General features: G+C 38.3%; 1 protein-coding gene across 8 annotated transcripts in view; it reads right to left on the bottom strand.

Annotated features, from left to right (window-relative positions):
* Nucleotides 1-12,839, bottom strand: part of FRY (FRY microtubule binding protein) — a 441,627-nt gene that overhangs the window by 173,691 nt on the left and 255,097 nt on the right. For all 8 annotated transcript variants that reach the window (XM_053214058.1, XM_053214062.1, XM_027064642.2 and 5 more), the window contains one exon: nt 2,225-2,364. In XM_053214058.1, coding sequence (XP_053070033.1) covers nt 2,225-2,364 — 140 coding nt within the window. The remainder of the gene's footprint in view (nt 1-2,224; nt 2,365-12,839) is intronic.

The raw sequence follows: 12,839 nt of genomic DNA, 5'->3' as shown, positions 1-12,839 counted from the left end.
CAGGGAAAAAAACTTTAAACCCCGGATTCTATTTTATTTAATGAGCCAAGTTATGCTTTCAAATAAAAGTAAGACCTATACTTTTCCAATAATGAATTCAACTTTATTGCTGGTTTGAGGTCTAACTGCCAGGAGCCAGCAGCATCTGACAAATTTATTTGGCAGTCAAAATGTTGATATTATACTAATCTTAGAAATTGTAACCCTAGTACACATCTGTCACACTTAACTGTTTTCGGTTGCTTGTGCTTTTCTCTAAAGTTCCTCTTTTTTTTTTCCCTAGTAACAGAAACTCTCATTATTACCTACATCATGCTCTAGATACCCTCATTCTTTTGGCTTTCTCCCAAACACACATTCTTATTTTGGACGTCCAAATGCTAATTAAATGCTGCTGAGTCAAATTTCACTATCCTGATGCTATATTTGATATTGGCAATTACTCTGATCTCCTGAAAACAATTAGTAACGTGAGTTTTAAAATACTATTTTCAAGGGTTCCTGGCTGGCTCAGTCTGTAACATGCAACTCTTGATCTCAAGGTCATGAGTTCAAGCCCCATGTTGGGCATGGAGCCTCTTTAAAAAAAAAAAAATATATATATATATATATATATATATATATATACACACACACAAAGTAAAATAATATATATATTATATATATAATCATTTTCAATATTTTCAACAAAAAGAAATAAATTCATGGAAAATCTAGGTTTAGTAACTAAATTATGACAAAACAGAGAAACAAAACTAAAACTCACTTAATTCAATTAAAACTGCCCCATTCTTCATCCCCAAGGAAAGGTTTAATATCTACTCATAAACTAACATGTAATATGGGAAGAATAATAAAATGATACCATTAATTTATTAATCTCACAGTCTGAACCAATTTTAGAATTGAGACTTTACCTTTCAAATTTGATATATCAAAAAAATATTTGTGAGAAGAGACTGCTAATTAGTATGAGATTTCTTTTCAGGGTTATGATATGTTCTGGAATTAGTGGTGATGGCTGTACAACCTATACTAAAAAACACAGAATTATGCACTTTAAACGAATGAATTTTGCCAGGTATAAGTTATATCTTAATAAAAAATTCCCCGTCTTCAACTAAAAAAAGATTCAATATAAAAAGTTATTAATTCCTCTCCCAAGCAAAATGATTAACAAATGATTGAATCTTGCATAAACTCAAGCATGTTATAAAATGAAATCACAACTTTGGATGAAATGTAATTCATTTCATGACATTGAGAAGTGGATATTTTTAAAAAAGCATTAGAAGTGTCAAGAAATAATGAGAGACATAAATCACTCACAAGAAGTAGTTAATATCTGGTTTTCTGAATGATTCATTTCTGTCTTTACTGTTTTACAAAGTGCACCATCAGTTCATATGGAGATGTTTTTAAAGTAATCTTTTTTTTAAGAAAAGGTAAATATAGTCAACTTTCTTATATTTACTTATATTTCAAACATATGAATTCCATAGATTTATGTAAATTTTGGGGGGATGGCACCTTCATTTGACAGTAAAAGAATCTTAAATTTTATGGTTGCTAAAGGGTTCATGTAGCAGCAAGTTCCACTTTTCAAATCCGTAAGAGAAGGGGGAGCACAGAATAATACAAATGTCGGCTGCAAGGGAAGTTCGAGATGAGGTAATCTGACTTCCCTGTTTCGCTAGTGAAGAGACTAAAGTACAGAGAGGTCGTGAGCTGCCCAAAGTCACAGGGCTCATGGATGGCACCTCCAGGTCTACTGCTAAGGTCCTGTCCAGCCTCCTTCCCATGACGGCACACCAGGCACTCAAAGTTCCTAACAAGGACTAGGCAGCACCATGTGGGGCCTGCTACAGCCTTTCTGCTTTTAGGTGCAGACGGGAAGAGAGAGGGCTCAGGAAAGTAGCAAGGTTATCTAGGGCCCTTTACACCTGCCCCACCAATGTCAAAATAAGGCTGAGTGTGTCTTTTCAACCTGTGACAAGTGGCAGTGACTAGCACTCCCACTGCTAGGCAAGGGGCCACCTGTGCCACCTGCTAGGTATCCATGTGCACCTGCTAGGTATCCATGCATAGGCAGGAAGATTTAGATGCTGCATAAATCCCATTTTGATTTATGTTTCTGAAAGAGAGAAAGAAGAAAGAAAGAAAGAAAGAAAGAAAGAAAGAAAGAAAGAAAGATCCTCATAATTCCTACACATAAGAAATGTACCTTTTTGATTTATTGCTTGTTCTTGGTCTGTATTCATGTGATTCATCCTCAATGCCATTTTGCCTTTTATACCAGTCAAATAATGTACGCAGAATGGAAGGCAGGCAGTACTCAGAAAGGGAGCTCATTGAGCTGATGACCTACAGAGAAAAAGAGGTGATAAAAAGGCTTTGGTGGCTCTGGCAATTACTGAAATACTTTTCATTTCACAAATAACTCCAAGCTATATTTCTTATGTATCACACCTTTCCCTTAACAATCTTTATGAGTACATTCCCAAGAGGCCAAATCTTATAATGTTTACAGATGTTCCTTATATAATAATTTTGTGGTTCAAGAAAGTTAATTACTTTGACTTCCTTTCATTCTAGAAGTCAGATGTTAATTGCACACAGGTTATTCATGGACTGCAGAGAAATTATTTTCCCACACCGTCCAAGAAGTACAGTGCCCTGTACTCCTTAGGTCTCAAAAATGTTTGTTGTAGAAATAAAAACATTAATTGACACAATCACATTAATTGTTTAGGGGAAATAAGCAAGCCTAGCTCCCAAACAAACAACCCAAGTGGTAATGTAACATAATGTATGGTTTTCTGCCCATAATCATTCATTCACTCATCTGAGGTAGGCTCCAAATTAGACTCAAGAACCAGCAGCAATAATTTATTGTCTATCACCTTGAAGGCAAACCTCTCCCCTCTTTTTTAAACAACAAACATGTCTTTGAGAGATGAGTTATTCCAATTTCCTTTTCTGGAAAGATTCATGACGTTTTGCTACTTATCATGGAAAAAATGAACCTCAATTGCCATCTCATACCATGACAAAGATTAACTGAAAAAAATCATACTATAAAAAACCTAAACTGTAAAACTTCTGAAGAAAACGTAGGAGAAAAATCTTTGTGACTCTGGGTCAGCCTAGGATTCCTTAAGTAACACATCAAGAGCAAAGTCCATGATAATTTGAAACTGAAAGTCATCAAAATTAAAAGATTCTGTTCTGGGGATGAAAGGTTGGTTCAATATTCACCAAGCAATAAACATGATACACCACATTAACGAAATAAAGGATAAATAATCATATGATCATCTCAGTAGATGCAGAAAAAACATTTGACCAAATTTGACATCATTTATGATAAAAATGCTTAATAAAGTGGGTTTAGAGGGGAAATACCCCAACATTATAAAGGCCATACATGGAAAACCCACAGATAACATCATACTCTGTGGTGAAACCTGGGAGCTTTCCTTTAAGATCAGGAATAAAACAAGGATGTCCATTATTCAACAGAGTTCTAGAAGGCCTAGCCACAGCAAGCAGATGAGAAAATAAAAGGCATCCATGTTGGTAAGAAAGAAGTAAGGCTGTCACTAATTGCAGATGACATGATACCATATACATATGATATATACATATCATATACATATATGTATGGCTATATACACACCGTATACATGGTATGGCTATATACATACATATATATAACCCTAAAGACTCCACTGAAAAACTATTTGAAGCAATAAAATAATTCAGAAAAGTCACAGGATACAAAATACACAGAAATCAGCTGCATTTCTACACACTAATAACAAAGTAGGGAAAGAAAAATTAAGAAAACAATTCCATTTACAATTGCATGAAACAGAATAAAATACCTAGGAATAAACTTAATCAAGGATATGAAAGAACTATTAGGACATTGATGAAAGAAATTGAAGAAGACACAAAGGAAAGATATTTCATCTTCATGGATTGTAAGAATTAATATTGTTGCAACATCTATACTACTGACAGCAATCTACAGATTCAATGAAATTCTTATCAAAATACCAAGAGCATTTTTCACAGAACTAGAATAATAATACTAGAAAAATAATACTATTTTTATGGAACTTCAAAGGATACTAATTGGCCAAAGCCATCTTGAAAAAGAAGAACAAAGCTGGAGGTATCACAATTCCAGATTTGAAGATACACTACAAAGCTGTAGTAATCAAAACAGTATGGTACCGGCACAAAAACAGCCACATAAATCAATGGAACAGAATGGAGAGTACAGAAAGAACCCCACGCTTATATGGTCAATTAATCAGTGACAAGGGAGGCATGAATACAAAATGGGGAAAAGAGTCTCTTCAATAAATGGTGCTGGGAAAACTGGACAGCTACATGCAGAGGAACGAAACTGGACCACTTTCTTACACAAAAATAAACTCAAATTGGATTAAAGACACTTAAATGGGAAACATAAAACCACAAACCTTCTAGAAGAAAGCATAGACAGTAATTTCTCTGACATCGGCTGTAGCAACGTATTTCTAGATATGTCTCTTCGGGCATGGGAAACAAAAGCAAAAATAAACTCGTGGGACTAAACCATCAACAAAATGAAAAGGCAACCTACTGAATGGGAGAAGATACTTGCATATCTGAGAAGGAGTCAACATACAAAATATATTAAACACTTCTACAACTCAACACGAGAAACCCACCAAACAATCCAACTAAAAATGGGCAGAGGACCTAAACAGACATTTTTTTTCCAAAGGAGACAAACAGATGGCAAACAGATATGAGAGAGAGACAGAGAGAGAGAGAGAGAGAGAGAGAGAGAGAGAGAGAGCCCACACACAAGTAGAGGAGGGGCAGAGGGAGGGAGAGGGAGAATCTCCAGCAGATTCCACACCCAGCGTACTAGCATAGAGCCTGACGTGGGGCTTGGTCTCATGACTGTAAGATCATGACCTGAGCCAAAATCAAGAGTCAGACGCTTAACCGACTGAGCCCCCCAAGTGCCCCCCGACAAGATTTCTTACAGGCAAATTATGACCTGCGGTGCCAATGAGACAATGATAACATACGCATCTCCAACACAACACTGCTGATAGAAGAAAAAAGTTGGCACGACATATCGGGAGGAAATTTGGAAATGTGATCAAGAACTTCATAAATGCTTCTCGAGAAGCCCATTCCTAGGAATTTATGTCAAATACGTAATTAGAGATGAGTAAGAATGTTCAGGACAGCATTATATTATAGAAAAAAACGGGACATCTAAATGTCCAACTACATATCTTAATACAATGTGGAATGTGAGGCAGACTACCTATGAAACCATTAAAAATCACACTTCAAAAGTATCTAATGACATGAAAATATTCATCATATGTTACATGGAAGAAGAATAAAAAACCGTTTAATTGGTGAGGTTTGCACTTGGCACGGACACTATGTAAGTATGCATATAGCAAACAAAACCAGGGGTAGGTAAACCAACATACTGAGAGTGCATGTAGACCCTGCAAGTTGTCAGGACGGAGATCACTAGAGGAAGGGGGTAGGTAAGAGTTGAAGAGAAATGAAGGTAGGATTTTACCTGGGCCTTTTTTAGAAAGGGGATAAATTTGAGACAAGAGTCAAGAAGAAAGCTAAGCAAAGACTCAAGGCAGGAAGCCTATGGTAATGAAGGCACAAAATAATTGTTTGTTCATAATAATTACAGTGATTAATTTAATGAAGGTTTTGAGTGAACCGAAAGAAGACATATTTGGCTGGTGCAGGGGCTTGGGTATATCGGAGAGAAGAAAAATAATGTTGGAAATTTTAAGCTGGAACTAAATCAGAGAAGTTACTTAATGCTAGTCTGAAAAATTACAGTTTTCTTCTCTAGAAAATGGGAAGCCCCTAAAGATTTCTGAATAGGAAAATGTGCCCATAGAAACGTTGGGGAAGTTTAATCCCGCAGTGATGTGTAGGTTAGACCAAGGGTGTTTGCCAGTAGAGGTGGTCAGTGCCAACAGAGGTGGTCAGAACAGACACACGCGCATGCGCGCGCGCACACACACACACACGCAGGCACACACGCACTCTCGAATTGAATGAGGTTACTGCAACAGTTCCAGGCACACAGTGATCACAGCTTGAGCCGGGAAGTGGCAGGAGAAATGGAAAACCTTAGTTAACTTCAAATGTTTCTGTAGTTAAGCAGGCGAGGCTTAACTTCTTTTTATAAAGGAAACTAGAGCAATGGGAGTTGAAGAGCTTCCTGTCAATGGGACTTTCCACTGTCACCTTTAAAAGAAGCTCCAAGATTGAACAGAACAATTATGTGTCCTTCCTCAGATTCTGTTTCTTGAGAGCCTTATTTCTTGCTGTCTTGTAATTATGGTTATATGTACAGACACAAAATTGTACACTGTCGCTAGCTATGGTTTAATAGAAGTTAGGTATCAATAGGCTATTGCATTCTGCCCGCCCTGTGAACTGAGTCACCATCAGTTTTTAATTGAAAAATATCGAATTATTTTTTTAAAAAGAGACCCTATCCTCGCTCCCCCCCACACTGTAATATCCACAGCCACGACGTATCTTCCCGTTGTTCCTGTGGATGTAACAGTGGTAAATTTGGGGAACGAAGCAAATTATGGCATGTCAAGGGGTAATTTACTAGTTCTCTCTAAGCTACCCAAGCACAAAAAAGGATACTTCTCCAATCACTACCATCTAAGATATTTTGAATTGGGAACTGAAGGGGGTTCCTCCCAGAAGGGGAAAAAACCCAGAATTTGGAGTCCTTCACATAGGTTAATTCTGCTTAATTATCACATGTGTAATAAAATCCCCAACATCTACTATCATATTTCAATAATTTAAAAATACTTGTGTAAGTCTGGACAGGACTTAAGGAGACACGATGACTAAATATAATGTGGTATCCTAGACGGTATCCTGGAACAGAAAAGAGATACTTGCGAAAAAAAAAAATAAAATACAAATCCAGAATTTAGTTAATAATGATGCACTGATGTTGGTTTCTTATTGTGACAAATGTACATGGCAACGTAAGATGTTAATAAAAGAAACTGGGTGTGGGAATAGGACAACTGTCTGTACTATCTTTGCAAGCTTTCTGTAGATTAAAAACTATTCAAAAATAAAAAAAAAGTTTATTTAGAAAACACCTATGTGGGAGATTTACATGCTTCTGTCATTTACTACAGACCCAGAAAGGAGATATAAACCTACATTTGTCCCCTAATTGTCTCTGGGTAGAGCTCACAATGTTTAGCAGCTTCACTCACTTAGATGTAACCCACATTCTCCATAGAGAATGTCAACAGTATTCTTTAAACCTCAGCCATAATTTTTTTTTACCCATTAAAAAGTCATCGTGAAGCCATTCTTGGTATTATATCTACTGGACATACTTTCCACGGCAAATACATCGAGACCATCGTAGAAGAGAAGAAAGGTCAGCACTGGGTGGATGTGTGTGTTTTTTCCATCTCTCTGTTACTGCCCTGTTACTGTTAAAGTCCAGGCTTGTCAGGAAGGAAGGGTGGAATTTGCAAAGACCTGGCCCTCAAAGCTCAGGAAGGGAGGAAGGTCTAGCTGGCTTCTTGGTTACTCAACTCCTTCATTTACGGGAAGCAGAGCCAATGGCGAGATGAATTCTAGCTCTGTGTTGCTGTTGAAAGGGGGCAGGCCCATTTACAAAGATGTTCTTGTTGCATTTAAATGATCATATTCTTCCATCATAGATGAGCTAGGTACTGTGGAGCTTGAGGAGATGAATTGCACAGAATCACAGAACTATTTCATACTGGTGTTTTGCTTTGGGGGGGAGGGGATAGAGGGGAATACTAAATGTACTTTGCAAATGTTTTCTTAATGTTTATTTTGGCATTTTATGTATAAATAGGCTAAAAGAGACTGTCTATTATGCTGTAGGGAAGGCATTAATTTTTCATAAGCATTTTATTATAGTTGCTGAATGCAAAGAAGGAAACTTTACATAAATATTTGAATGATTACTCGGTGGAGTCATTCCGTATCTTCCAGTAACAAGGTTGACTTGCCCCGAGTGGTGTGTTTAGTGAATAATTTTAAAGTAACTTCATTGATAGTTTAATTTTTCAAAGTAGTTCAGGTGGCCAAGCCCCGGGGGGTCAGGTTACTGTCTATGAACTACCACAAAATGTTATCTGTGGAAGTAATCCAAATGCAATTTTTTTACTGGATCATATATCGTACTAGTGCTAGATTATAGCAATCAGTGATGACATATACCAGAGGCTTAAGAATATTACAAAAACTTAAAATTATACAAATCTGTGTATTATATTTTTCATGCAAATTAGGAAAAAATCTTTATTATATGACTTTGGTATCCTGGTCTATTTTGTGGAACACCACGTTCCATGGGAGAATAATTTAAGAACCACTGAATAACACTAATGTGAATCCAACGTCAGTTAATTTGTTTTTACTCTTAATTGCTTACGTTTTCACTTTCGTTTTAAATAGATTTTGATGGAATTGTAGCATTAGAATCAGTGTTGAAGCACTAGAATTTCACCTGCTTCCTTTCCAGAAAAATTATTACTGCCCAAGATAGTAAAAAGTTATTTTCACTCTACTATAGATGTATGGGCTTGGTTTACCATGTTTCTTGTTTGTAGATGGTATTTTTAATGTATTAAGAAACTAAGGCACTACAAAAGTATGTAAACATATAATGTCTAGAAGAAAACCCCATAGAAGTTACTTGGAATGTCTGAGCAAATTATATGAAATTTATAGAGACAGCACTGGTCACACTGAATTGCAAATAGCTGCATTAAATAATGTTCTCAGCACAGATGACTGATCCTTCACAAGCTACATTTTCATAATTTCATCAGTGTATTGAGAAGATCAGATGGTCCTAAGTTCAAGTTACAGCTCTATCCTTCATTGGCTGTACGAGCTTGGACGTGTCCATTTCTCTGAGGCTCCATGTTTCCCGCTGTGAAATGGGACTGAAGAATACTTAACCTCACTGGGGTTTTACGAAGAGTAAAAGATGAGATACTATAAAGTATGGGGCACATAACAGACCTTTGAAAACGTCCATTTTCCTCCTCCATTTCTAAATATTGAAACTGAAGCACAGACATAAAAATTTTTGACTTTGAAAGGATCTTAGACTAAGTTGATAACAGAATGAATGATAGAAATTATTGACAGAATTTTATTTATGACAGCTGATAAATGGTGCTTTCAGGCGTATTGTAAAAAAAAAAAAAAAAAGGACCCACCTGTCTCTGATCCAAGCACAAACTACTAAGGCCTCCATTTAGAACCCTTGTAGCTTTTAGGGACACCTGGGTGGCTCAGTTGGTTAAACATCTGACTCTTGGTCTCAGCTCAGGGTCATGATCTAAAGGTTCGTGTCCAGCCTGGCATTGGGCTCTGTGCTGACGGTGTGGAGCCTGCTTGGAATTCTCGCTTTCTCCCCTTCTCCATCTCTACCCTACTGCCCCTGTCTCTGTTTCTCTCAAAAAAAAACCCCCAAAAAAACAAAAAACAAAAAAAACTTAAAAAAAAATAAGAACACTTGCAGCTTGGTGTGTGTTCCCACACTTTTGTGGCTCCAGGAGCTGCCAACGCAGTACATTCCAAATGTTCACTTGTAGAGGTCTCCAAGCAAGGCTGGTCCTACATTAGCTCCATAAAAGAAAGGTAGGGAACACCAGGCTCCCCGAGTTTGCTGTAGGCAACAGCTCACTCTGGGAAAGGACACTGACATGGCAACTATTATGGAACCAGAATGAATAAGTTGAATAAAACCAATTATTGGGAGCCCAGTTTATGTACACATCAGACTTTCAGGAACCTCAATCATCAGAAAACATTGAGCCCAAATGCGAATGAAAAATGGACACAACCGTTGGCAAAAGATATGGTGTTAAGCTCTTGTAGGTCATTCAGCACAAGACGGTTCTGTAAAGCACACACAGGTCTCATTTGATTCTGTTCTCCCCTCTCTCACCAGATAACCTGCTCTTCTGGCCAAATTCCAAATCAGCCAAGTATTGATGATGCTTTCTCTTCCTGCCTCACTTCTTCATCTCAGACATCTGGTTTCTGTGCCTTCCACACTCCCGACAATTTACAGAAAAGATCAGAAAGGGCAAGCCTACTGGCCAACCAATGGCCTTTTGTAGTCATCCCCCTCCAAGTCTCGTGAGCAAACGACACTCTTTCTCGGGTTCTCCTTGAACCACTTTCTTTCTCAGGATTCGGTGATGAGGCCAGTCTTATGTACCTTATATACTCTCTTATCTCCCATATGATTACTTACGCAGTGCTGAAGCACATTAAGACCGTTCACCTGCGAAAATAAGGATTTGGATTCTAATTCTAGTTGTTCTGGCACAAGCTCCTTTGGGGAGTAATCGTCCTTTACCACATCGAGAGGAAATAACTTTCACTTACTGATTATGACTGTTTTAAGAAACAAAATTGGAGTAATTCTTCAAACAGAAAACATCATACAGTATACAATTGCTTGTATCATTTAACTTACTGCATGTTTTGGTCATAATGAGATAGAAGCAAAAGTCTAAAAACCAAGGACAGAGAAAATTGACAAGAAAGCACATGTAGCTGGAAGGTATATGAGATGATGAAGATTCAGTTATTACTTTTTTCAAGAGCCACAATTTTCATCTCTGTGTGTAATGTAGCTACTGACTGTCACTGGTACATCCTCCACCAGGTGAGGGTTACTTTGGAGTACTGTTTTACACTTTTTAAAATGAGTTAACTTGATATCTCAGCTGCACCTGGTGACCTTTAACCCAGGTCCACACTCATCATAGGCAAGCTACTGTGTCATCTGAGAACCCAAAATAAAATGCCTTGGACTTTATATTTAAAAAGGATATCTATAAACTTGGATAGCAGAAGAAAGATTTCACTTGAGGTTCAAATGGGGAGCTCACCTTTCATTCATAGGACCCTCTCCGACAGACCACAGACAGGGAACTCATCACCAGCGCCATGATGATGCCCTGGTACACCGCCTTTTAATTTCAGTGTTGCCAGTCATAATCAGCTAGCGTGACTTAGCTCGGACGTAAGTTTTTCAAACTATTGAATATTAATCTATCAGCTATGAAAATGCGTTCTGTATGTCAGCGAATAACACTGCAGCAAAAGGCTTTCTCATCGCTGGTGTCCAGGGAGCTCGTGGCTGCTAATGTCTCACCGTTCCGTGAGGGTCTCTGTTCTGCTGCCATCATGGGCCAGCCCTGCCCTAGAAAGCTGAATCTTCTGAGGCTTTTGCACTTTCTCGGCCACCTTTTCTCTCAGGCCACTCTTCAAATCTCAACTTCTTGGTCCATGCAGTTCCTGCCTGGCATGATGCAACCCATTTCATCTGGATGACAGAGAGCTTTAAAATGCCCCTGTGCCTTGGTGGCTTCCTGTGACACACCTGTCCACCTTCCAAGCATCGTTAACTGCCCCCCTAACCTGAGTTCCCATAGCACTTGAAATATACCTCTGCTATAGCATTCGCTTTGCACTATCATTTGTTTGGATATCGGTCTTCTTCCTGGGATTGAGAATTCCTCGAGGGCAGGAACCCTATCTTACTGATTTTGTAACCCCAGAACCTTGCACAGATCCTAGTACGCTTGGGCACTCAGTATTTGTTGAATTGAACAGAAGTGGTTCCAAATCATGGTTGAAAACTACAGTTACTTTTTATTTCCCCTCTCAACCAATATTGATTCTTCTTATATAATTTTACATATATTCTTTCCAGTTCCATTGTCTCCATCTCAGTTTGGGCCTATTTGGTGTCAAACCTTTATCATAATACTCAAACTCCCCAAATGCCTCCCAACTTCAAGGATCTCTCCATTCATGAACCTGCTACCTGGGGGTTAACATCAAGTTGCCACTTTGATCCATTTGACATCCAGTATGTATGAGAGAAAGTCCCACCCACTGCCATTAAAAGTCCTCCACAGTCTGATCCCTAACACTGGAGGCCAGCCAGAAAATTTTGTGTCTCAGGAGAAAATGATGCATTGTTCAGAGCTCACCTCTCTGGGGGTTGTCTAATTTAAGTCTGCAGGCACTCTGCACCTTTTAACGCCTTTGAGCTATTTTAAAATTGTGCATATGAGGGGCGCCTGGGTGGCTCAGTCGGTTAAGCGTCCAACTTCGGCTCAGGTCATGATCTCACAGTCCGTGAGTTCGAGCCCCGCGTCGGGCTCTGTGCTGACAGCTCAGAGCCTGGAGCCTGCTTCAGATTCTGTGTCTCCCTCTCTCTCTGACCCTCCCCCGTTCATGCTCTGCTTCTCTCTGTCTCAAAAATAAAACATTAAAAAAAAGTTAAAAAAATAAAATTGTGCATATGATAGACAACTGATAGCAATGCCAGAGATTCTTTTCTACAGAAAGAAAAAAACACTCTGCCCAGTGACGGTTCAGTTAATTGACTTCACTCTCCCACTGTGAAAGAAGCCACTTTTGCCTCTGACTGCACATTCATTTCAATGTTCCTAACTTATAAATGTGTCCATTTGGGGGTTCTCTTTTAAACTGGCTGTAACTTCCTCATTAAAAATGAGTTAAGTAAAATCTTTCACATACGTTCCTTTTATATTTCTATGAGAGTTATGACGTTGTCTCTTTTTGAATATCATCTTTTAACAATACACATCTTCCACCTCAACTGATAGAGCCATTCATCAGTCCTCAAAAATAGATAACTCATAATGTCCTTTTTCTGTTCAGGACCTTTGCACATTTCCAATCCTCCTCACCAT

This window comes from Acinonyx jubatus, chromosome A1 (assembly GCF_027475565.1).
Source record: "Acinonyx jubatus isolate Ajub_Pintada_27869175 chromosome A1, VMU_Ajub_asm_v1.0, whole genome shotgun sequence".
Lineage (NCBI taxonomy): Eukaryota > Metazoa > Chordata > Mammalia > Carnivora > Felidae > Acinonyx > Acinonyx jubatus.
This window is presented reverse-complemented; position numbering and strand designations above follow the sequence as displayed.